This window comes from Zootermopsis nevadensis, unplaced genomic scaffold (assembly GCF_977971745.1).
Source record: "Zootermopsis nevadensis isolate Lab colony 2312 unplaced genomic scaffold, Znev_1.0 Znev_ptg000017l, whole genome shotgun sequence".
Taxonomy (NCBI): domain Eukaryota; kingdom Metazoa; phylum Arthropoda; class Insecta; order Blattodea; family Termopsidae; genus Zootermopsis; species Zootermopsis nevadensis.
Window position 1 is genome coordinate 12178564 of NW_028259149.1, and position 23530 is coordinate 12202093.

At 35.8% G+C, this 23530-nt stretch overlaps 2 protein-coding genes across 4 annotated transcripts; both read right to left on the minus strand.

Moving 5' to 3' along the window:
• Positions 1–248: 248 nt before the first annotated feature.
• On the minus strand, positions 249–18646 carry eIF2Bdelta (eukaryotic translation initiation factor 2B subunit delta). 3 transcript variants are annotated; one of them, XM_087350445.1, is made up of 11 exons: positions 17306–17684; positions 15101–15142; positions 11309–14416; positions 10136–10258; positions 9008–9129; positions 8741–8855; positions 7630–7809; positions 7092–7219; positions 6305–6482; positions 5328–5508; positions 249–4058 (listed from the first exon to the last, which is right to left on the minus strand). In XM_087350445.1, exons 2-11 carry the CDS (start codon positions 15113–15115, stop codon positions 3847–3849), a joined length of 4362 nt encoding a protein of 1453 aa, XP_087206571.1. In that variant the 5' UTR covers positions 15116–15142; positions 17306–17684; the 3' UTR covers positions 249–3846. The 3 variants fall into 3 exon arrangements, with proteins under 3 accessions (XP_087206571.1, XP_087206572.1, XP_021932052.2); XM_087350446.1 differs by lacking the exon at positions 17306–17684 and adding an exon at positions 16990–17194; XM_022076360.2 differs by lacking the exons at positions 15101–15142; positions 17306–17684 and adding an exon at positions 18168–18646.
• A 136-nt stretch (positions 18647–18782) lies between these two features.
• On the minus strand, positions 18783–22643 carry RpL19 (ribosomal protein L19). Its single transcript, XM_022076292.1, has 6 exons — positions 22496–22643; positions 21479–21585; positions 20997–21160; positions 19586–19694; positions 19086–19167; positions 18783–18989 (listed from the first exon to the last, which is right to left on the minus strand). Exons 1-6 carry the CDS (start codon positions 22498–22500, stop codon positions 18857–18859), a joined length of 600 nt encoding a protein of 199 aa, XP_021931984.1. The 5' UTR covers positions 22501–22643; the 3' UTR covers positions 18783–18856.
• Positions 22644–23530: the final 887 nt, after the last annotated feature.

The following is a 23530-nucleotide window of genomic DNA, read 5'->3' on the forward strand; positions in this document are numbered from 1 at the left end:
AAATAATTATGTACTCAGAATGTCATGGAAGGCTTGATGACATCATGATTCACAGAGTCAGTGACTGATGGAAAATCAAAACAAACCAAGCCTATTAATGGAGTACATTATTACATAGTCCTGTAATTCTGCTTTAGACTTGCTGGGCAGATAAAGGTTATGTTGCAGGTGGTCTACACTGAAACAGAAAGATTACTGTCAAAGAACAAATTTTTATAGGATATGTGTGAAAAAAAACCATACTGGAATACCATAATGGAAACAAGATTTATTCTGAATGACAAAAGTGAAAAAATATCATAAACTTTAAATGAAGAAAAAATGAATGACTGGCATTCAGCTATAATTCTAATTTGGATGTGACACTGAAAATGCAGGGTAGTACATAATCTTAAATTGTAAACCATAATCATTGCCCTCATAACAGAGGCAGTATGACCTCAGAAATGATGGTGGACATCTACCATATTACACGGCGCAACAACCCAGAGGACAGCAATCTTCATACACACCGCTTTGAAAACCTCAAATCCTACATAATTTTGATGTTTAAACAATTCGTAAAAAGAGAACTATCCCTTAAATATTACAAGTATGCTACAATAAATATTTATGATACAGGTAAAGCATTCTCTTGCTGAATAATCTACACCCATGCTTAATTAAGTTTACACAATGTAAATGTATGAGGAGGTGGTGGTATAGCACCACATATTTTTTAACCTTGGCACTAAATGGAGATAGTGACTCCCTCTCTCTGCTGGGAATCAACTACTCATCATTCAGCCCATAGCCTAGCGACTATAATGACCGACTTATCCTGGCTTTTATAAATACAAATTATGTGACCAAGCACTCTGATATATTCAAGACTGACAACTGTAAGGTTAATATGTTGAACCTGGCTTTACTTTAACGGTAAAGAAATCAACGTCAAAGAAAAGGAAATTTTGAAAACATACTCTGATATAGTTAAATACTATTTCGTCAAAAACCGATGTAATGATGCAGAAATTTTACATTAATTTTAAAAATGAAATATGACAGAAACTTCTACCTAATAAGAAACCAAACATTGTAAGAATAAGTTCAACTTTATGAACATAAAACACTCGGGATAAAGCTGTCTGATCAATTCTCTTCATATTTCTGATGCCACTCATCTTTAGCATATTAGCACTGACATCACACACAATCCATCCTAAGACTGATCATAAATGTGTTGTCAGGGTGACAGTATCATTGCTGGCCTATGGAACAGTAATATTAAGAGAAATAAACAGGCAACACCTCTAACAGCATCAGGATTCCACTTATCCCACTATGAGGTAGACAAGTAAGTTCCAGTACCAACTGTGATGCACTGTTGTTAAAAATGCTGTAACCAGAGTGAATATATAATGATCTTTCACCAATAAAGGACATTTGAAAAACTAAATATTCTTATAGGACTAATTCATGGTTCACTCCAGCCACATTTTAACTCTGCTGTAAGCATTACTAAGTACACAGTCACAAGTTAATGCTTATGAAGAGTATTACAGCCAACCATCAGCTGTTGAAAAGTATTTATAATTAGCCTAAAATATTTATTGATGCATCTCCCTGTATATACTCCAAAATGCAACAAATCAGGCTCAACTTTCTTCAAATGTTAATATCAACAATTAATAGGCATTACAACTCCTTCCATGGTTAGTTAGTATGACTCTTCCAACACATTCACTGCTGGGAATTTTAATGTCAGTTCAAACTGTGAGCCAAGCAGTCCTGGCAAAACGGACATGATCATTGTTTTATTGTAAAAAAAACATGGCCCTAATGTATGTATGCTGAAAATCAACATGTGTTTTAATAACTGAATGTCCTGCAACGGTTCTGTAGCGATCAGATGTGCTGGGGAAAAAAGACCAACTACTTTGATGACTGAGCTAGGATGTTGCAATGTCATTGGTGCTAAAAGAGCAACAGTTGTCACTGGCAGTTTCTTTTTCGTATACAGTACACACCATTCAGCATGGTGTGCATTGGTGGTTAGCAGGATTCACGACTCATCAGTACATGGGTTCGATCGGGACCACGACATTTAAAACTCCTGCTGTGACCACCTTTTCACAAAATGATGATGAAAGTGCAGTAATTGTTGTGATGCCACAGAGAAACCGCGGAGGAAAACTCCGTGATGCCTGGACCACGGCCTTGCCCAACACAAGTTGTAAATCTGAGCACCGCCAGGAATCGAACCCGGGACCCCAGTATTACAAGCCCAGCGTTCTAACCGCTAGACCACTGTGGTGGTTGTCACTGGCAGTGAATGAGTTAAATGTTAACAGCAACAACCATTCATACTCAGTGTAGCTGCCCTTCCTGTTAAAACTATAATTGTTTGTGAGAGGCTTCAATGAGAAACCACTTCATGTTGTTGGTATGGAGCAAAATCTCTGTTACTTCCCTGACAGCACGGTACATGCATCATGTTCTTCTTATACCTAAAAATATTAAACCACACAGACAAATCCAGTTCAGCATAATTTCTGTCTTTTGCCAGACCCAGCCCACTCTTCCACTTTACAAGTCAGCTCCATCTATTTCTTGCCATATAGAGGGCTGCGAAAATGCCCAACCATTCCATATTCACCCTACAATGTGTGCCGAAACGGATACTTTTCAACATTCACTGCAGCTCATTTCTAAAAGCCAAAGTTGCACAATGAACTCCACACAACAATACCTAAGGACAAGGATGTACATATCATTCAGAAAAGTTAGCTGCAGCAAAACAAAGCAACCTTCATCATTGTACCCATCTCTTATGGCACCAATGGTCCTGATCAGAGAATACGGATAAGACTGGATGATATGATCAAAGAAGCTACACAGATGAAGCTGCATCCCAACAAGAAGAAGTTGGAAGATGCCCTGAGCAAATCATAGAAGCTTCTCAGCATCTTGAAGGAATGAAAGGTACTAAGGTACTCTTGAAGGACAAGGCACATATATCCAGTTTACCTGTCCTTTCCTGTTTCCCACTTCCTACAAGCCTGGAAAGGGCTTTCTGTCCTGGGCTCTGACCGGCCATTTTCTTTGCTCTCCTCAGACTGATCCTTCCACCATTCCTATATAAGTGCATCTTTTCCCACATCCACTCACTTCTTCCCTTAAGATGGAGTCAGCAGGTTTCTCAGAAATGATGGTAACCACCTACTAAAGTACATGGTGATGCAACTAAGAAGATCTCAATTTAAGAATAACCTAAAGTAATTATATGTATTATATCTGAACACTTAATACAAATTTGAGCAGTATATACTGGAAAATACATCAATAAATTATGACTACAGAAAGCTATGCTCACATCCCATATAATCTTTTGATTATCTTCTTGGATCAAGAAGCTCATCAAAATAAAACTTACCATCTGAAGAATCATTTGTTGAATTACTTATTACAGCTCATCCATTGCACTTAGCATTTATATAAAAAAAGTTATTTGTCCACAAAACACCCTCAATTAGCGTTAATGTCCAACTTAAATTTTATCTTTACTAAAGACTGCTGCAAAGAATGTGAACTGACCTCTATAACATGAAACAATCCAAGAAATTTAGGGAAGACTAAATAAACTTAGTTATGATACTTACAAAGGTTAATTTTTTCCACTACATCTTCCACAGTGTTAGCTATGCACAGCATATAATACAGTCAGAGAAAATTGACAAATCAACAAAGTTATTAGTTATTCTTTAAAAATCTATTATAATATTCAAACAATACTCAATAGTTGTATTGAAAGGTTAGGACATTCCAGGATTTCAGTCAATGTGAACAAGTAATAAATAAAAGAAACTAGCAGCCTATCTCCGTAGGCTTGATTCGGAGGATGACGGGCACACTAGTGCATGGAAGGATTGCCAACTCTGTGACTACAGCAGTAACAAGGTCGGGTGGTGTAACATCATATGTGAGGTTCAGAGGGGTCAAGCTGCCTACACTCCTCCACTGTGACAATGGGCATTCCTTGGAGGAAGCATCTGTTGGAATGAGGTCATCAGGATTACCTGTGCAAAACAAAATAAATATTTCAAAATGCAAAGCTGGCATATTCTATAAATCACTTTAAATGATACTGATGAAATGTTTTACTGCATGATCTTTGACCCCCCACAAAAAATTATATTTCTTGAACAAGAGATTAAACTTCCCTCTCCATGAAATACAGCAGGCAGCAATAAGTGGGTTGCTCCGAAACCAAGAATGTGAACAGCATAAATCAGCAAAAAGATACTTTGCTTCAGTTCAGAAGTGAAATATTTTGTGAATAAATTATGAGACAATCATTATTATGATGAATATACTTCTTATAAAAGCTGTAACAAAATTGATTAAATACATGTAAATAAAGTCAGAACTCCTCCTGCGACACAATACAACAGTTAACATCCCAAACATGATTTTACAGCAGATACAGACAGCAACTCAGAGACAACAGACTTCTTTCAAGAGTAGTGGAAAGAAATATGGAATAAATTCTGTTGGTTCAGGATAAGACCAAATGACAGACTCTTGGGAAAGTGGAAATGAATATTTGGATTCTATACAACACAAGGAATTTATTGATTGTATGAGTGACTATTAGCTTCTTAAGGACTCTGCTCCACAGAATTAGTTCTTTAGTACTGTGAATACATAAATAAGAATAAAACTACTACACAAAAGCACAGAGAGTAGGAAACTGAAGACAGGGCTGAAAGTGTTAAAATTCATACTTAGATGTAACAAATATTAAGAAATCAATACATAGTCTGTGGTGTTGTATTTACTGTCTGCAAGCCTGCTCAGTTGTCAGAAGACATAATATTCCTTAGTACTAAGACCATCAACTGCACAGTACTGATTTGCATTTTAAAGTTCTTTACAGCCTTAAGCCAGAAATTAAATGAAATATTTACTGAGATTTATGCACATAGGCTGTGTCCACCTAACACCAGGTTTGAGGACCACAACTCTTGTAAAAACTCTCTGCTAGTGTTATTTCCTACTATACATATTCTATCTTATCACTACAGTCCTACTTCCCCTCCCAAATTCAGATATTATTGATCATTTATTTTTAATGTATTCAGCCAGCATTTGTTTACTCACATGCTATAGGAAAAAGACAAATAGCAGGAATTAACTAATAACCTACTTCTGAAAAGCTAATACTTCAATCTTGCTTAAATGTAATTACAAACATTCTTATCACACATAAAAATCAGACTTATTGTCCAACCGTGAACAAGCAGACAAACAAAAGAAATATTAAAAAAACAATTACATGCACATACCAAGTTCATTGTACACAAATGAATCAGTTTGCACTCTCTCACAGAACTTGTGTGTCTCACAGCACACTAGGACAGGAACATTGTGTGAATGAGCCAGCAATGCCACCTGTGATGAACCTGCTCGAGACATTACATAGCCATTTGCCAGAAGTGCATGAGCTCCTAGGAACACCTTTGTTACCTGGAAAAAGCATATTCTTTAACTGTAAGGCTTGGGGGGGGGATGTTGTGCATTTGCACTGGTGAAAGGAAGTATAGTTTTAAAATACAAATTCCCTCTCATTGTGCCAAAACTCGGATTCTTAAAACTTGTCAATGTAACCATTTGATGCAGTAAAAGTTAAAGAGTAATATTTGATCTCTCTACGACAAAAATCGGCGTTTAACTGGTCCACAGTATTGGAAGTTACAAGTTGAAATATGGCACAAATAATAGAAAAATATGTATATCTAAGAATATACATGTTTGGTACTGAATTTGTTTGTATTAGCATAGATTTTCACTCATCCCATAAGTCTTTTTTTTACTTCAGGGCAACACTTCTTACACATCCACTGTTACCTAGTCCATTTGCAGTTCTTCTAGCTATACTACAAGTATATCTTTGTGAAGCTATATTTCTTCAGTATATTTCATCAAAAAGTACATGATCATGGCACCTCCAATTTGTTTAAACTCTGTGAGGCCAAACAGCAAGCAGTATGACTCCATACACAGACAGATAAAATATTCATACCATAAATTTGTTTCTCTTAAGCTGCAATAATGTACACTAAGAAATGTTTATGATATCCATATATTACAATTTCAAGTACTAAGGCCAACAGAGACCTGTCATGGATATTACAAAACTGAGTCCTTCATCATTCCAGTTTTGTCTGTACAAGACCTTGAAACAATTAGAAGTCCCATCAATTCGTAACAGCCAGAGTGGTAAGTTGAGTGATATGTTGCTACATTTAAAGCGTGTACAGACCTCTCTCATGATGAAACTTGCAGCTGAGACAAGTACATATGAACAATGAAGTCCACACTCCACCAGACGACGAAGCATCTCCCGGCCCTCTCTCCATGGACGACCATCAACTATAATCACCCTGAACTTTGTCCCATTACGATGTGCTTCCAGGAGAATTCGCTGGAGGAGTGAAGAGCTAGGGGGCAACATGGGTTATGCAAGACTTACAAAACATATTAAATAATAGCAATAGGTAACGCATTTTAAGTTTATTGCATATGGTCTACATAGGAAGTCTTGAGGAAAGGTTTGTGCTAGCTGATAGTTATTGATCACAGTACTAGTTTGCCTGGGCTGGTGTACTGTTCTGAAAACTAATCTACAGACAGACCATAACTATCTAGGTGAAATGGATCCCTGAAATATATAAGTTCAAAAGAAGAATAGAACACTGTACTTACACATTACTAGTAAAGTCCCTCAGTCTCAAAACTGGGGTTTGACACTGTATAGTCTGAGATACTGAAAAGCATCATTAAATAAACTACAAATAAATAAAACTGGGAGAAATGAGAAAGAGATAAAAGTAATATATAAATAAATAAAACTAAGAAAGAGAGTGAGGGATTAAGATACAAAAGTTGCACTAGTTTATATGTAAATAGCACTATTTATTTTAAAAAGTTCCATTTCTATAACTGTTAACTGTTTACAGTAATATTGAATATTACTCAAATAACATTAAGATACTTTGTAATCAGCACAAGACACAAAATATTGATAATCAAAAATATCTAAAACTTACCACCCATAAGTTAGAATAACATCTCCATTTGCAATCTTCCGCTGTACCATGATGCAGATTGCTTGAGCAGCCACTTCAATTTGTTCTCGAATGTATGTGTCAATGGCTTCTAGAAGTTTCTTCTTTGCCTGTTAGAAAAACTTGTAATATTCCTAAATCACATTCAATAAACACAACTTAGACAGAAAATGACTTACTACCAGATAAATGGAGTGAATTTATACTTCTTGTAACAGTAAATTCTCTGCTTATCTGTCATAACGGTACTTAATTTTTTTATTAGACTTTCTTTCAATGCATTTTTATGTAACCTAGTGCATACCAGACCAGTATGCTACCACAGGGCTTAGGTACATAATAAAATAACAATATTGGTTTACATTACTTAAAGAAGACATTAATGCCAAACGATTTCTATAGTTGGAAAGTAAAGTTGTCTACATAGGTTAACTGACATAATACTTTATTAATAATACTGAATTTGCAAAGAATGCATGTGTGTATTCCTGTACAGATTACACCTTTGCAGCCCTGTTACCTCAGAGTCAGAAACATTGTTAGATAGCTGTGTCAGCTGCCATGTGAGATGTCGCAAAGCATTGGTCATTGAAACTGAAATTGGCCGGCAACCATCCAGAAACGCAACTGATGGCTGTAACTCTGTCTCTAATCCTCTTGAGAATTCTTTCTGAGGAGGTGTCTCATAGTCTCTTATAACCTGCAATAAAGAAATGATGTTATACACACAGGTGAAGCATTAATGGCTGAAATAAAGAATGAGAACAAAAGTACAAATCATCACAAGTAGTGGACAATATAAATTATATGGACACTGACAATGGCTACAAATTTTTCATTTAACAACACTTCATAAACAGCATGGGCTGCAATGTCCTGGTTTCTGGTTTATTCAATGGCACTTTCAGTAACTTCAATTATAGAGTCAAATGATTGTATGATTAGTGAATAATGAACTGAAAAGATGTGGAAGAATGCAGTTGTCACCTAATTTTAAGATACCATCCTGGCATTTATCAAGAGGGACTAAGAAAAATCCACAACAAACATCACTCAGGACAAATGGTCTTTGGGACAAGATTTGAACATGACACCTCAAAAATACAAAGCAGAGAAATAACCACTTAACAAAGATGTTTGGTGTTACAGGAACAAATAACACAATAAATGATGATGGGTATTACCCACACAACGTTTAAGTTCACAATCCAGGCACAGACAAAGCAACCACGGCTCACTGTAGACCAACAACAGAAACCTGAAGTAAAACTTGGGCCAGTGGACATTACGCTGATTAACTCAATTTGGATAATACACCAACTCATGTCCAATTAAATGTTCAGTGTGCTATTACATGAAGTATAGTTTTATAAAGTGTGATGTTTTACAGTGCTTTATAACAAACCATCGTTTCATGAATTGTATGACTTTAATAGACAGACTAATGAATTAATATTTTTGGCACTGATGATGACCTCTTGAGGCCAAAATGCATTTGGCACAAAGTGTTATTTAATGTGTAAACAATTTTGTTTGTATGCAAGATTTCATACAAATTATTTTATCTCACAGTTATAATTTCACTGACAAGCCTTAGTAGTAACAACATATTTTACTCTTCACTTTACTACCTGCTTCAAGGCATCAAGCAGGGCAATGCATCGAGAGTTTGATCCCACAACTACACGGTCAGCATACTGCATTCCAAGCTTCACTATTGCTGGGTGTAGAGCAGGACCATACAGCCTGAAAATACATTTATCACAATCTCCACCAGCATTTTAAGTACAGTTACAATATTGCTTTGAAACAAGCATGTAAGAAAGAACAGACATATAACAAATAGCTAAATCTATTAGTTCTGTTGGCAGTGAGACTGTAACTTAAAAAGCACTTACATCAAATTTTCTGTGATAGCCAAGGGTCCTCTCTCATGATAAAGGTGATTAAACAACTTTACTTTGTGTTCTGATGTCTTCACTTTGGTAAGCCGTTCAATCTTCACAGCCTTCTTGTTAAGCTTCATTATACACAAACAAAAAATGTTTTAATACTCTCAACATTCACATAAATTTTGCACAAAGTTTGGAGTATATTTCTCCTGCATAAGAAACATTTAATAAAACATTCTTATAAACCAATAATTACTCCACTTGAGCTCTTTTGTCACAAAATCTTATATGTCACTTGCCACGATTCCCAGGTTTATAACATGACAAAATGTATTTGAAAAGTATGACAGACCAGTAAATAATCATATAACTTACGTCCACTGTGTCAATTTTTAAAGTATGTGCAGGACAATTTGAGTACTTCTGACTCTGCTCACACCTGAGCTAAAGAGTTTATGATTGAAAAATAAATTGTACAATTTCAAAAACAGGTAAACCTGACTACAATAAAAGCTGGTGCCCAACATGAGCCTAGCACATGTATAAAAAAAGCCTGCAAAATGGTATAAATTTAATAAAATTATATTTTTAAAATATTTACAGGCCCTATAATTATTTTATGGTAACCACCAGCACCACAACCCATAGGGCAAACAAAGAACCAAAATAGGCTAATAAAGCATAATGCAAACTGCAATACATTACATTATAATACATTTCTAATAAAAAATAAGACATACAAAACTTTTCATTTTATGCAATTTACCAAATACCTGAAAGTTACAAAATGTCACAGACAGCCTTGGAACTGGATTATATATATATCAAATTCCAAAGAAATAGACTTTAAAGATAAAGTTTTCTTTAAGAATGACCTAGGTTACAAGAGATAAGATGAAGAGTATGCAGTTTTCACATCTCAGTTATCTACCTCTTCAAAGTTTTACTGCAAAAGAACTGTATTTCAGGAATAAACCATTTTGAAGATCACATGAGAATGGCACCTGTCAACTGATTTCCCTTAATGTTGTCAACAACAAAGCCAATTAACATTGTTATGGGCCATTTTTATATTTACTTCCTTACTCAAATAAGCACACACAAACAATACAATGTACACAAATGCAATCTTACATCATCCCCTGTATCCTTCCTAGGTTGTTTCTCTTTAGAATTCACAGCTGTTATTATGGCTGTTGATTTTGTAGGATGAACCTCAGCTTGTTGCTGGACTGCTTTACGAGCCCGCTGCTGTTCCTGCATAAAAACAAAACCAATGAACAAGTCAGATCAGTTATTTTATGAACAAGTACTCTTCACCAAATATTACTAGGGTAGTCAAACCAAGGAGAATGAGATGGGTAGGGAATGTAGCACATATCAGGATGAGAAAGACGTACAACATTTTAGTCAGAATATCTAAACAGAATAGGAATAGTCTTTTGGAAGACCTAGGTGTACATGGGTGAACATTATGCAGGATCTTAAATAAATAAGGTATGAGGGTAGACTGTATTTAACCGACTTGGGATCGAGTCCAGACACGGTAATGAAACTTTAAATTCCATAAATGACATGCAAGAGCTTCTCAAGGTCAATGGTGTCTGGAATTAATATTATCTACTCAGGTTATGCAGCATAAATGGGACAAGGCAAAATGATGATAAAAAGAAAATGAACCAGACTTGCAGGATGAAGCAGATATAGTCTATACTATGATACACTCTGGCATTTTGCTATTTTCTTATCAATTCACAAGCCACAAGACTATAAATTTGAACAATTTACTGAAATTCCATGTCAGCTTATTAAAAATCCTACAATTTAGGTCTACTATCACAAAAAGATTCACATATTACACAACACTACTTCTTAATATACTCAGTCATTAGTGAGATGTCTGACAAAACTATTCCGTCAGCAATATTTCAAGATCAGATTTAATTTCTCTTGTGATTCACATGTATCCCTCAAAGTGTTCATTAGTAAGACGGATTCTAGTTCCTGATCTTACGTTCTTCAAAAACCTTTAGCAGATGCTCGCAATGACAGATATGGCTAAATACGGATGGCATTAACAGTATACAAAAATTAAAATATAAGTTGGTATAGCTAATCTCTGGGCCTACATCTGAACCTGGAACCTTCCAGATACGAAGCATGAGTTCTAACATATGAACTGCAATGTTCAATACTGACTATGATTATATGCAATGCTTCCAAATTCAGTTTTACTGGATCTGTTAACATAACATATAATCCACAAGTTCAGGTAATTTATATATTCTCTAACTATTACACATTTACCTGTTTTGCTCTCCTTTCTGCTCGAAGTTCTGCCTTGCTCTTTGAGGCTGGTAATACTGTTAAGAACTCTGGCCCATGACTGATCTCTTTCACTTTTCCTCTAAATTTTTCAGTTTCTCCATCTGCTTCATCTCCCTTGATATTACGAGTAGGAACACTGTTCTCTATTTCCGAATATCCATCTTTCTTTTTATTCGGCTCTATTCTCTTTATAGGCAAGTTGTTTTCAACCTCTGACGTTTGGTGGCTAGTGTCTTTCACAGGACTATGAGGCTCCTTCACATCTGAGAACTGGATAGTTTTCTTAGAAACTGAACCACCGTCTGCTGTACATTTAGTCACACGTTTGGCTGAATCAGTGACTGACTTCTGCTGCTGCCTGCTTTTGCTAGAACCAGTTGATGTCTGCGCTTTGGGAACTGGAACATTTTCAGACGATAGAGGAATAACTGAAATTTTATTCCTACCCAATTTATCTGCTCTTTTTGCCTGACGTGCAGCCAGTATTTCTTCCCTACTCTTTTCTGGCCTGCAGATGTCAGAACTTTCCATGGGTTTTGTTCGTGAAGGATCCATAATAACTTTATCTTGTGATAAAATTGTACTGGATTTAACAATTTCAGAATCTAAAACTTCTGAAACACTGCTATAGTTTGGTAAACTTTCCTGTTCTTTACTACCAGAATCAGTATGAAAGTCACGAAATACAGATTCATTCACTGTATTACATCTATTATCTGAATAACTTACTTCAGCATGACTAATGTGAGAGACACAATCTGGTTTGTGACCTCTGACCTCTTTTAAAGAAATTACACTTTCTACAGTTCTGTTAGCCTCAAAGCCAGTTTCCTGATTATCGTCACTATATTCTGTGACGAAACCAATCCACCGAAACTTTTCTGCACCAGAATTTTCTTGGATTTTCTCTGGCAGTTTTTCACTGTCCACCTTTTCCTGAGCGGTACAACAAATATTTTTATTCAGTCTAGTGCAAACAGGTTTCCCCTCCTTTGAACATTCAGCATTTACTGAGGGATGAGATTCAGTAATAAAATTCCCTTCTGTTCCTCTACATTCAGTTACCATGTCATTTTTACAAACAAATTCATCTTGACACTCTACAGTATTTACTTCTGCAGCTTCTGCATGATCAAGTGCTTGTTCTTTATGGGAGTCCTCCAGCCTTGGACTAACAATGCATGTACTGTGTTCTGACACACTACAAACTTCAGTATTCTGTGTCCTATCTCCTGGAAGGATATGTTGTTTTCCTGACAAACCATCTACCAGTTCTGAATCAAGTTTTTGTAAATTGGAGACTTCATAGTAACCAAACTTTTCTTCTTGGTTTAAATCACAAGATACATAAGCATCTGGCACAAAAACCCTGTTTGCACTGTTTGGGATCTGATTACTGTTGGCACTACTGGTTACTCTGTTCTCAAGATTAGGACTTGTATAAATTGGCCCTCTACACAAACCTCCTTTGAACACCAAACTATTCCCTACAGAATCTGTATGGTTCAATCCCTTAACTACTTGATTATAAGATGAAGAGTCAGTTTTTAAATTCCCTACACAGGACACAGATACTGATTCAACAGCATCATCATTATCTTGCATGTGTCTTGACAAAAAATAATCATAATTTGGAGATTTCACCAAAGTAAGAGTTGAAGTACTTGAATCTTGGCTTGGCTCTTTTTTCACAGTTTCAGTTAAATTCTGAGGAGCTAGGGTAGGATAAATCCCTTTATCAAGTTCTGGTTCAAAGTACTGTGATGTAACTATGTCCTCACTACCCTTACTATTCGAGTGCAGAAGTTTCTCAACAGCTGCAAATTGAGTTCTTCCTCTCTCAGAGAATGTACCATATGTATTGAAGAAGTTTTTCACTTCTTTTTCTGAGCAGCGAGATGATAATGTTATATCATTAAGCAGAGCACTACGAAAAAGTCCCTCAACATTGTCATGGGAGAGAAAATTGACAAGGTCAGCTCTCCCTGAAGGAGACGGTACCTCTGTCTTGCTGAGGAATGGAAGTGAGATATCATCTAAGTGAACCTTACTGTCAGGGAATGGCAAATCCTCTTCACAGTTGGAGGAAACCTTAACACTAGCACTGCTGTCCAATGTAATATTTCCTTCCTTCACCTCTGATAAGATATCTGCAATTACTGTCTTCTCAGACTGTGTTTCTTTCACACTAATGACCTGGTCTGCTGACTTCTTAGGATCAGTGTCCTTTAATATTTTGGTAAAATTAACAACATCTTCAGAGTTTTTTACAGCATCTCCCTTCCCTACTATACTACAATTAGTATCCTTACTTATGTTCGTTATGAGACCAACAACTTCCTTATTCACTGATTTCAGAGCTGTACAGTCCTTGTGCAGGGATTCTTCTGTGATAATACAATTGTCTGGAGCATATTGTGACTTCTTTTTCTTCTTCCTTTTCTTGGTTGCACATTTGTCTTTTGTTGACTCTACAGAGTTAACAATGTTAAAACCAAAAGACTTCAGCAACCTCTTTTTTCTAATTCTTCGCTTTTTTGATTTGCTTATTTCTGAGCCAGTCTTTGAAATCTCTTCATTCGATAACTTCTGCTTTCCTTCTATTTGACCAGAATTACTTGGAGACACAACTTTTTGGTCCAATGGTCCCTTGGACACACTTTTCTGAACCAATAACCCCTTCTTTGTATCAGCTTTCTTTGTTGGGTTTTTTGATCGCTGCTCAGTATCTTCAGCTCCCCTTGCACATAAAGCAGGATATTGCTTCTGTGTTACATCTGCAGACTTCTTATTCTTCTTTCCACTTTGCTTCTTAGTTTCATCTTTATTACTGTCTTCTTTATTTACACATTGATTATTCTCTGGTTTACCCTTATTCTTTTTAGTTAATAAAGCTGCTGAAGGTCCTTTCAACCCTTGCTTTGGCACAGACACTACTCCAACCCCCTTTGGTTTCTGGAGTTTAGTATTCCTAGCTAAATCACCAGCATTTAAATTACTCTGATTTTCTGCCACTGCTTTCTTCTTTTGATTTTGTTTTGAAGAAGGCTTGTTATGATGAGCCTTTTTGATGTTATCTGAACAAATCTGAAAATTAAACACAAAGTAAACTTTCAAAACAAATGCCTGATATTTATTTTCTGTCCTAAAAGCTATCTTGAACTATACATCATGACCTTCAATTAAAAAGAAAACCTGATCAGCCATAGCAAACACACTATACAGGTTATACAATCTACCAACTTTTAATTGCAAAGGTATAAGACTCAAAGCAGTCATAAATTAATATCAATAAATAAGAATGCACTTATAACAAGCCAACAGCTCCTGCGTGTAAAAGTGGAATATTAATATGCAGCATAACAGGGAGAAAAACTAATTCATTTATGAAGTTAAAATATTGAGACACAGGCCTACATACATTTAGGTGACATATACATCTTTTAACAAGCCACTTTTAATAACTGTATGATGATTCAGACTGAACAAACCTGGGTGTCAGGTCACTACTGTGACAAGGACAGGTACATCAAGATGCTGAACAAGTATGTGGTCTACCCATATTTATACTGTTAAAAACTTACATATGATTCTTAGCTCTGGACCAAATTTGCTGAAGCCTGCATTTATGAACACAAAATAGCATGCAATATTACACAAATTTGACCATGCAGGGTAATTATACACCAAATATGCCAAATACTTATGCTACCCTAAAGGGCAAATGTATACAAATTGTTCAATTAATTTTTCTCAGGCAACCACAAATACCTGTTCCGTTTCCATCGCTTATTCCTTTGATTCCTCAGCTTACTACAAAGAAAGGATCAGATCAAGTTACAAATGCCAAAATGAACAGTAGTAAGACAGCCGTAAATATAAAATATAACCAAACAGCCATAAAAAATTGAAATTATTTTGTTTTGGTAATAACCGAGTACTACAATATTTTCAGATCTGTATTAAGAAATTCATATAAACAACAATTTTTACCACAAAAAATACTTCCAAATCACTTGCAACATGTTTTATATCCATGGGTATTTCGTAAACTAAATATTAAAATACTCTGCCACATATATGGAAAATATCCTTAAAATAGAGGTGTTCATTCCTTTGTTTCTAGCCTCTTAACAACAAATTTGTTGAGCAAGACATTTGCTAGTGGGCTGGTTATCTGACATAAGAAAATAACATGCTACAACACAATCTAATTTTACATTCCACTAAACAGACAAAAATGTTTTTAATAAAAGCACTTTTTTCATCATATATTAAAACAGCTACTGAAAACAGTCTCCTCCAACACACAAACACATCTCACATCAAAATAACCAAGTCTGAAGTTCACTTGGGATTTATATAGCAGCACTGCAGATTTTGGTTTGCAAAGCATCCAAAGTGTAGAAAGTATTTTTGTACGCTTTATGTTTCAAATTGCCCAATAGGTAAAAACCATACATTTGGGATTCAAAGTTCTCATGGCTGTGAAGATGTCAATCAACCTGAAATACTTGTTACCATCTAAAAGACCACACAGTGACACAATCCTGAAGCCCACAAAAATCATACACATTCAAATCTGAAGAATATAACAGCCATTATCCTTCATTAATTAATTGTTCAATGAAAATAATTCGCAGATTCCAACAAACTTCTTGCAGGTATACTGTTGCAATTTCCTGCTCAAAATAGGCACAATTGAATCATCAGAAGAAGTATACATTGCTTAATAGTGTTATTTCAGTATGGTTGGATAGAAACACAAAGAATGCTCAAAACTGACTGGTCATGAGAACAAACATAAAACAGTGCACCTATTACTTCAGTAAACTATTTATGTTTACTACCAACCAGCTAAACAACAGTAAATGTCAGATGAACCATTCTATACTTTAAGCCAGAAAAGTAAAAATGTCTCACTCAGTACATCAATAGAAGATATCTATTTAGAACACAATAGATTAAAATTTTACTTCAAAAAACCTATGTAGTTGTTCATTTATGCTCACATTCTTCCTGTATATGCTGCTTTTATGTAGTTTGAGCATATTTTCTGCCTCCTAATAAATTACAGTACTGATAATGAAATATGCTCTTATACAATTTTCAAACACTAAATTGTGTATAACAATCTGCCTCTTTAGTTATATTAACAATAAACCGCATAACTGACCTTGCTGCAATTTTAAACAGACCCTTACAGAGAAGCTGTTGTGCAACCAGTTTTAATAAAATTTGGGTTGAACTCATACCTGTATTCAGACTGTACTCATAACTTTCAAAGCATTCTTAAATATGATAGCCAGGACTGCATTACTATTCCTGTTTTGATATTGATTCACCCAACAATTTGCTCATCAACACATACTGGGTGGCATGATGAGCAACATGAAAACTACATCCATTCTGACATACAGCCTGTTCTAGCCAAAACTCTACTCTAGCATTTAGGAAATGACTATACTAAGATAAAGTAATTTAATTAAGCACAGTACAAACTAAAAACTGAAACTCTCAAGCCCCGACGTTTTGGCCACTGGTGCTATTTTCAATAATAAAATTAAATTTGTAAAATATGTTACATCAACTTTTGCAACACACATGCAAACATGTAGCAAAATAATTATTAAACCAATACGTATTCTTTGCCTACGCACTGCAATATGTCAGGTTACCGAACGTGGCGACCGATCGGCAATCCATCTCCGTATTAGAGAAGCCCTCCCGGGTTCGAATCTCGGCCTAGAGCCTGGGTATCCCGAGTGATTTTTCTTAATTCAACCAGACGGCTTTCTTCCATATCGTTTTAAATTCATTATTCGTTATCTTCCTGTCATTTAATGATATAGTCTGGGGTTCCGACTGCGTTGTTAAACAAACCATAAATAATTGCAAAGTTAACCTACAACTTTAAAACAAACTAGTATAACTAACAGCACCACATAAATTCTCAGCGTCAATATTAAAACTCACCCGGCAGTTAGCCACATTTCCTCCCCATCGGAAGCAGGTGAACTACGATAATGGGTATGTTTGGTAGTGAAGCATAAAACTATAACAAATATTTTCACAATGTTGGTATTCGCGTATGACCATGACCAACACAGCGCCAAAGATGTATGAGGAATACACCACAGACTACAAAAGTTTAAAAATTACGAAGCGGTTTTAGACTTAGTATAAGTGAATATGGCTGCCCGGCATTCTTAAGTTGTTGACTTGTAAATTTGGCAAACACAAATTATGATAATTAGAAGGCTGTCTTAATAACTTCGTCACCCATTGATAATCTTTGACTGGCGAAATGCAAACTACAAACTTCTCTGAAAACGACCAAGAGCAAAGATAAAACCCCTAGTCAATCTCCACTTGCACAGACAACACATATTCATTCCCTTTATTGTGACCTTTAGTCTGGATATAAATATAATCCAGTTGGAGATCAATAGAGATACCAAGTTTTCACACAGCAAATTGCCGGGCAATAAGCATTACTTAAAACATTTTTGTTGATAAAAAGTCTAACAAAGCACAATTTAAAAATCAATATTATTTTATCTTTGCTCCTGTAACTGCTAAGTCTGTACATTTGAAAAAATAATTGAATTAATTAAAGATTACACATTGATGTACCTTAGTGAAACATCTTCTTTGCTGCATTGTATAGAAGTAAGCCTAAACAAACACAGTATTATAATTGTTATATAGCTTTTCCATCTTCTGTACTGCAAATGTACCACAAGAGACACTGACTACATAATTATTGCATTTTCATGGAAATTTGTGCATAGACTTCTGTACATATATTAGTGATTAAAAGCAATAGCTAACAAACCTCCTTCGTTCCAACTTCAACCCTCTTTCCTTCCATGCATACAGTTGGGCATTACCTACATGGTTGATGATGCCATTACACATATGCAGAAGTTCATGGGTTATAGCTTCCCCATTGCCTCACCTCACGACTTTGCGTTTCAGTCTCTATGGTAGTACCAATTGCAGGAAATTAAAAATATATTAATTTGTAGCAGTCCACAATACCACAACACCCACACAAAGTTCTCTGAAAATCCGTCTAGCCAATCGCCTCTTATGATTACATGATTCACATGTGGCCATGATCATTGGTAATGGCACCATCATCCTGCACCAGAAGATTTGGCATCCACAACATTGATATTGGTGACTATTGGGAACCAAACACCTGAGTTTGTAGTACTCTCCAAAGGAAAAAACATCCATGCGAAATTTCGCAATAAATTTCAGAAGAGCCCCTTATATTTATTAAGTCAATCATATCATGTGAACCCATATCTAAACACTAACTTCAAATCCTGCATCTGCTACTATTCTTTTCAGAATTTGTTGATGAAACATGGTATATTTAAGTTAAGATCACAAGAATAATCTGAGATCCAAGCTGAAAAACTCTTTAAAAACAAACAAAATATCCCAGTACCAAATTACCAATTTTGTTTTATTTCCACTGCAATTAATACAGAATGTTTGAACCTCAAAATAAAACTACTTTTTTGTGGCAGCTGTTTCATCCTCACGTTGATAAGCCTGATGCAGCTCCTGCTTCTTCTGATTTATTCTTTCGGCACGTCGTTTCCTGGCCTCTTTCACCTTCTGTCGCCTTGCTTCTGCTTGATCACTAAAAAATACATTAAGGAAATTAATAATACGCACATGTTCTAACAGAGTTACTACAATTGGACTACTTCCTCTTATCAAAACTTAAAAAACATACTTCAACATTTTTGTCCTAGCTTTTTCTGCCTTCTTCTTGTGAATGAACTCCATAAGCACACGCTTGTTCTTGAAGACATTACCTAAAACAATGAACGTTAATATTTTATAAACAACACAAACAATAGACTTCTGAGGTTTTTTCAATGTATATTAAGTGTTCTAAACATATTGTATATGCCATAAAAACAGTATTCTGGATTTAGATTCACCTTTATAAAGGTAAATAGTGCCACAAGCACAAGCTTGTCAGTGTCAATTAATAAAGGTTTATATGATCTGTTGCAGAACAATAAATCAAAAGCTGACAAAAATTCAGTACTAAATGTTTATGATAAATTAACAGTACTAAATTCTCTACTTTACAAGGGTATGATCTCTATGCACATAAATGATTCTGACAGGATAAAAATCTGACATTCAAGAGCACTTCCAAGCCCTGGCTCCAATGATCTCTTATGAAAAACCATTTGGAAGTCTAATACATGCAGATGAATTTACCCTTAGCTTTCATGTACAGTTGATGGTACAGATGACGGTCAATCTTTTTTGCTTCTCTATACTTCTTGAGAAGTCGCCTTAAAACTCTCATCCGATTAATCCACAGCACCTGTTAATTATAAAAATCAATGTGTACAGGAAAGAGAAAATACATTTATAAGTAAACAAAAATGTCCTGCGCTGTAGCCACGCGGTCTGAGGCATCATACTTCGGACTGGCGATATGGAATGCGTACTGGTTCGAGTCTCGGGGGAGAAGAAATTTTCTCTTGAACTTTCGACCAGTGTATGGGACCGGTGCCAACCCAGCATCGTGAGGAAATTGTGGAGCTACTACAATGAGTAGCGTCAGGAAAGCTAGCAATGGCTGGGGGTTCATCCTGCTGACCACACGTCACCCTATATCTGGTTGGATGATCGTTCACCTCTGCTTAGGCATGTGAACGTGAGGCCAGCAGTCAGGCTAGGCGGCTTTGGCTCTCTGGAGCTGTTACGCCACGGATTTAATTTTAATGTAAGTAAACAAAAATACTTCCTATGAATGAATTTATGTTCATTACAGATTTTGTTAAAAGTTCTCATGGGTTGAAAATAAGCTTTCTGGGTTTACAAGACATGTATTGTGTTAAAATATAAACATATATAATTTTTTTATATAAAATACTACATTTTGAAAAGCACTAAATGGTAATGCTCTCTCCTGTCATTCTGTTTTTTCAAAACAAATGGAAACCAGTCTCTACCATTCCTGGACTTCTACCACTTGCTATTGCTTCCAATACCTTGCCAACAATGGTTTCTGCCAACCACAGATTTCAAGTACCAAGGTTTTTCCTTCTGTATCCAGTTTCGCCAACTGTGGTACAGTTGATTCTGGTTAATTGGGCCATCAGTTAATTGGGGCAGTCATTTATTTAGGACAAATCTTAAAGAATAAACCTTTTTAATTCTTTATGTGGAACTTCACATAATTGGAGCAGCTGCTTAATTGGGCCAAGTGTTCCAGTCCCGATGTATCCCAATTAACTGGAATCCACTGTATTTGGTTTTATTATAAATTCACAGTTTCAAATGTTTATACAGAAAGAAAAATTAGCATCTTCTACACCATAAAATCCATATTTGGTATGCCCAAAGAAGCCACTGAACAAGCTTTCTAGCTTACAGATCACTAATGCACACAACCATTTTTTTACCCTTTTATATTATTATTTACACACATTATTTTTAAATGTGTTGTAAAGTATTTTTTGTGTTTCATGACAATAGGAACAATTGATAGCTGATCTTTCCTAACTTCAAATTTTCCAAAGGGCCTTCACCATGAACACACACACACACATACTATCATTAGTGCATATCTTTTCATTATACCACTAATGCCAATTCCCTCTATTTTAAGATCACAAACCTTTCGAGGCATACGAGCATTTGCTGTACCCTTCCGTTTTCCAAAACCACAATGACGCCCTTTCCTTCTGGCCTCAGTGTTCTTGCGGACACGAGCTCTGGAGTGTACAGCAACAGGTTTCTTGATGATAAGACCATCCTTAATCAGCTTACGAATGTTCTGTCCTACAAAACAACAGATACTTATAATTTATTTCCATAACAAACCATCTCACATTATTTCTTCAAGATGTAAATTTACTGTCTTCTGTGTAAAAGATTTCATGGTGTTTCACAATAGATTTCTTTGTTTTTAAAAGTGTTAGCCAGGCATCTCAGTTGACATGAATGCTCTGCCACATGTCTACAATTCAGGATTTGTCATAAGTCTAAACTCAAGACTTTGCCTGTAACATACACATAACAGATGAAAAATTACATCTAGGACTGCCATACTCTATGAGAATTCTTACATTTCTTCTTAAATTATCAATTTAAACTTACTTGAATTAGTGTTAGCAATTTCATTAATTTCATTAGGATCAAGCCACACCTTCTTCTTGCCACATCTCATAACAGAGGCCGCAAGCCTCTTCTGCAATTTAAGGGAACTGTGGAAAGATGACAAGTACAAACTTTAATTACCACAACACACACTACTTGCTCAAAAATGTTTACAGTACATTACAATATGAAAACCGACAGCACATCTTTTCAGAGGTAAGAACTGGACATAGATGAAAGCATGAGTCAAATGTAGGTGAGAACACATAGACACATGTTCAGTGAACTCAATAAATAATGAAGAAAGACAGGAGAAACTGAATATGAATGGATACCCCACAAATTGAATAATCTGCACATAGATATTTGGACATACATAATATGAAATGTACCAAGCAAACTTGTTCTAACCTAACTGAACAAAATAAAACATACTACAAGGAGCATTTGTATAGGATCAAAATTCAACCTGGGATGTGGTGGAGTAAAGCTTACACCATAATCTGCACTCCACTTAAAGAAATTTCAGCACTTTTTCCAGAATCTGTTACCCCACAAACAAGGCAGAACGAATGCAATTCTTAACCAATTCAGTCGATTGCTAGTAAAAAGTTTGTAGGATAAAGGTGGATAGCAATTTTCAAAGCACACATTAAAGTGAGTGATCCTACATATAAAATGAACTTATCCAAGACACAATATTAAGTACCACGCTCCACTACTGGACGTCACAAGTCAACAGGAACTCAAATACACCATACAGTACGGTCCATTTGTATTTGCAAAATATTTAAGCTGTATGAAGAACGAAGACACGCATCAAATATGTATTATTTCACAACGTACAGGTTACTCGCCATGTGGTGCAATTAAATCAACCATGCCTAAAGTTCGGGAACACATATTGGAAATCTTTACATACAATAACCGTCATAGAATAACGGAGGTATTTATGTAAAACAATCTTATAAAACTAAATGCTATTGTAACATTACAATTTATAGGAACCATTTTTACCTCATCGTACCCCTACAGTACTTCACGTAGTTAGAGATCACAATATGGCGACACAACAACTAAGTTCAAAACAAATCCTACAGGAGAGTTAATTGTAGCGTATTAAAATTATTTTCATTAAAACTGCCTTAACATAATATGTTGACTTATAAGAAATATGCATATTTTATTTCGTTTATTTGTAATAATATATTAAACAACTTCGATTTCCCGAAGTCTCTCAAACCAAAGATGATAAAATGACTTAATCAAGGCTAACATACCAAACACAGGTAATAACCACAATACTAAGGGATGACAGAAACCCTGGAGATGGTTGACTGCTGATTTGTACCGCCATGTAGTCTGGCAAAGTTTTCCAACTTTTCAGAGTTCTTTGCTGCCACCATGAATCTGAGAAATTGAGAGATAATGCCCATATTACTCCCATACTACAAGCTGAAGTAACACAAATTGACCTGTAGGATTTGAGGTTTTCACTGCGGTGATTCTGAAGATGGCTATCCTCTGGGTTGTTGCATCGTGTAGTCTGGTAGAAGTTTACCGACGTTTCAAAGGTCCTTGCTGCCTCCATCATATCGCCCTGATGATGATGGCAGAAACGTCGGTTAACTTGAACCAGACTATATGGCGCAACAACCCAGAAGACAGCCATCTTCACAAATAAACCTTTTATCACCGATGTCCAAATCAAGTCGCATATTTTTGCACATTTTCTGAACGTTCATGTTCCTTGCTAGTGTATCGATCAACTGTAGTATTAACCCTTTGAAGCCGAACCAATCGAAAAACTTAGGGCTTACTCTTGCCTGAAAGGCAAGATGACGTCTCTTACTATGTTAAACCATTCCTATGTATGAGACGAGACATATCCCATTACAGACCATGCTCAATACATTGCACGTTTCATGTACTTTTGCATGCAAATAAAGAGCCTTGTTTTCTCATATCACATTAATGAACTTCTCGAATATTTAGCAATGCAGTTGAATTGTAGGTTATCTATGCTGCAGGCACATATGATCAGATGGGAAA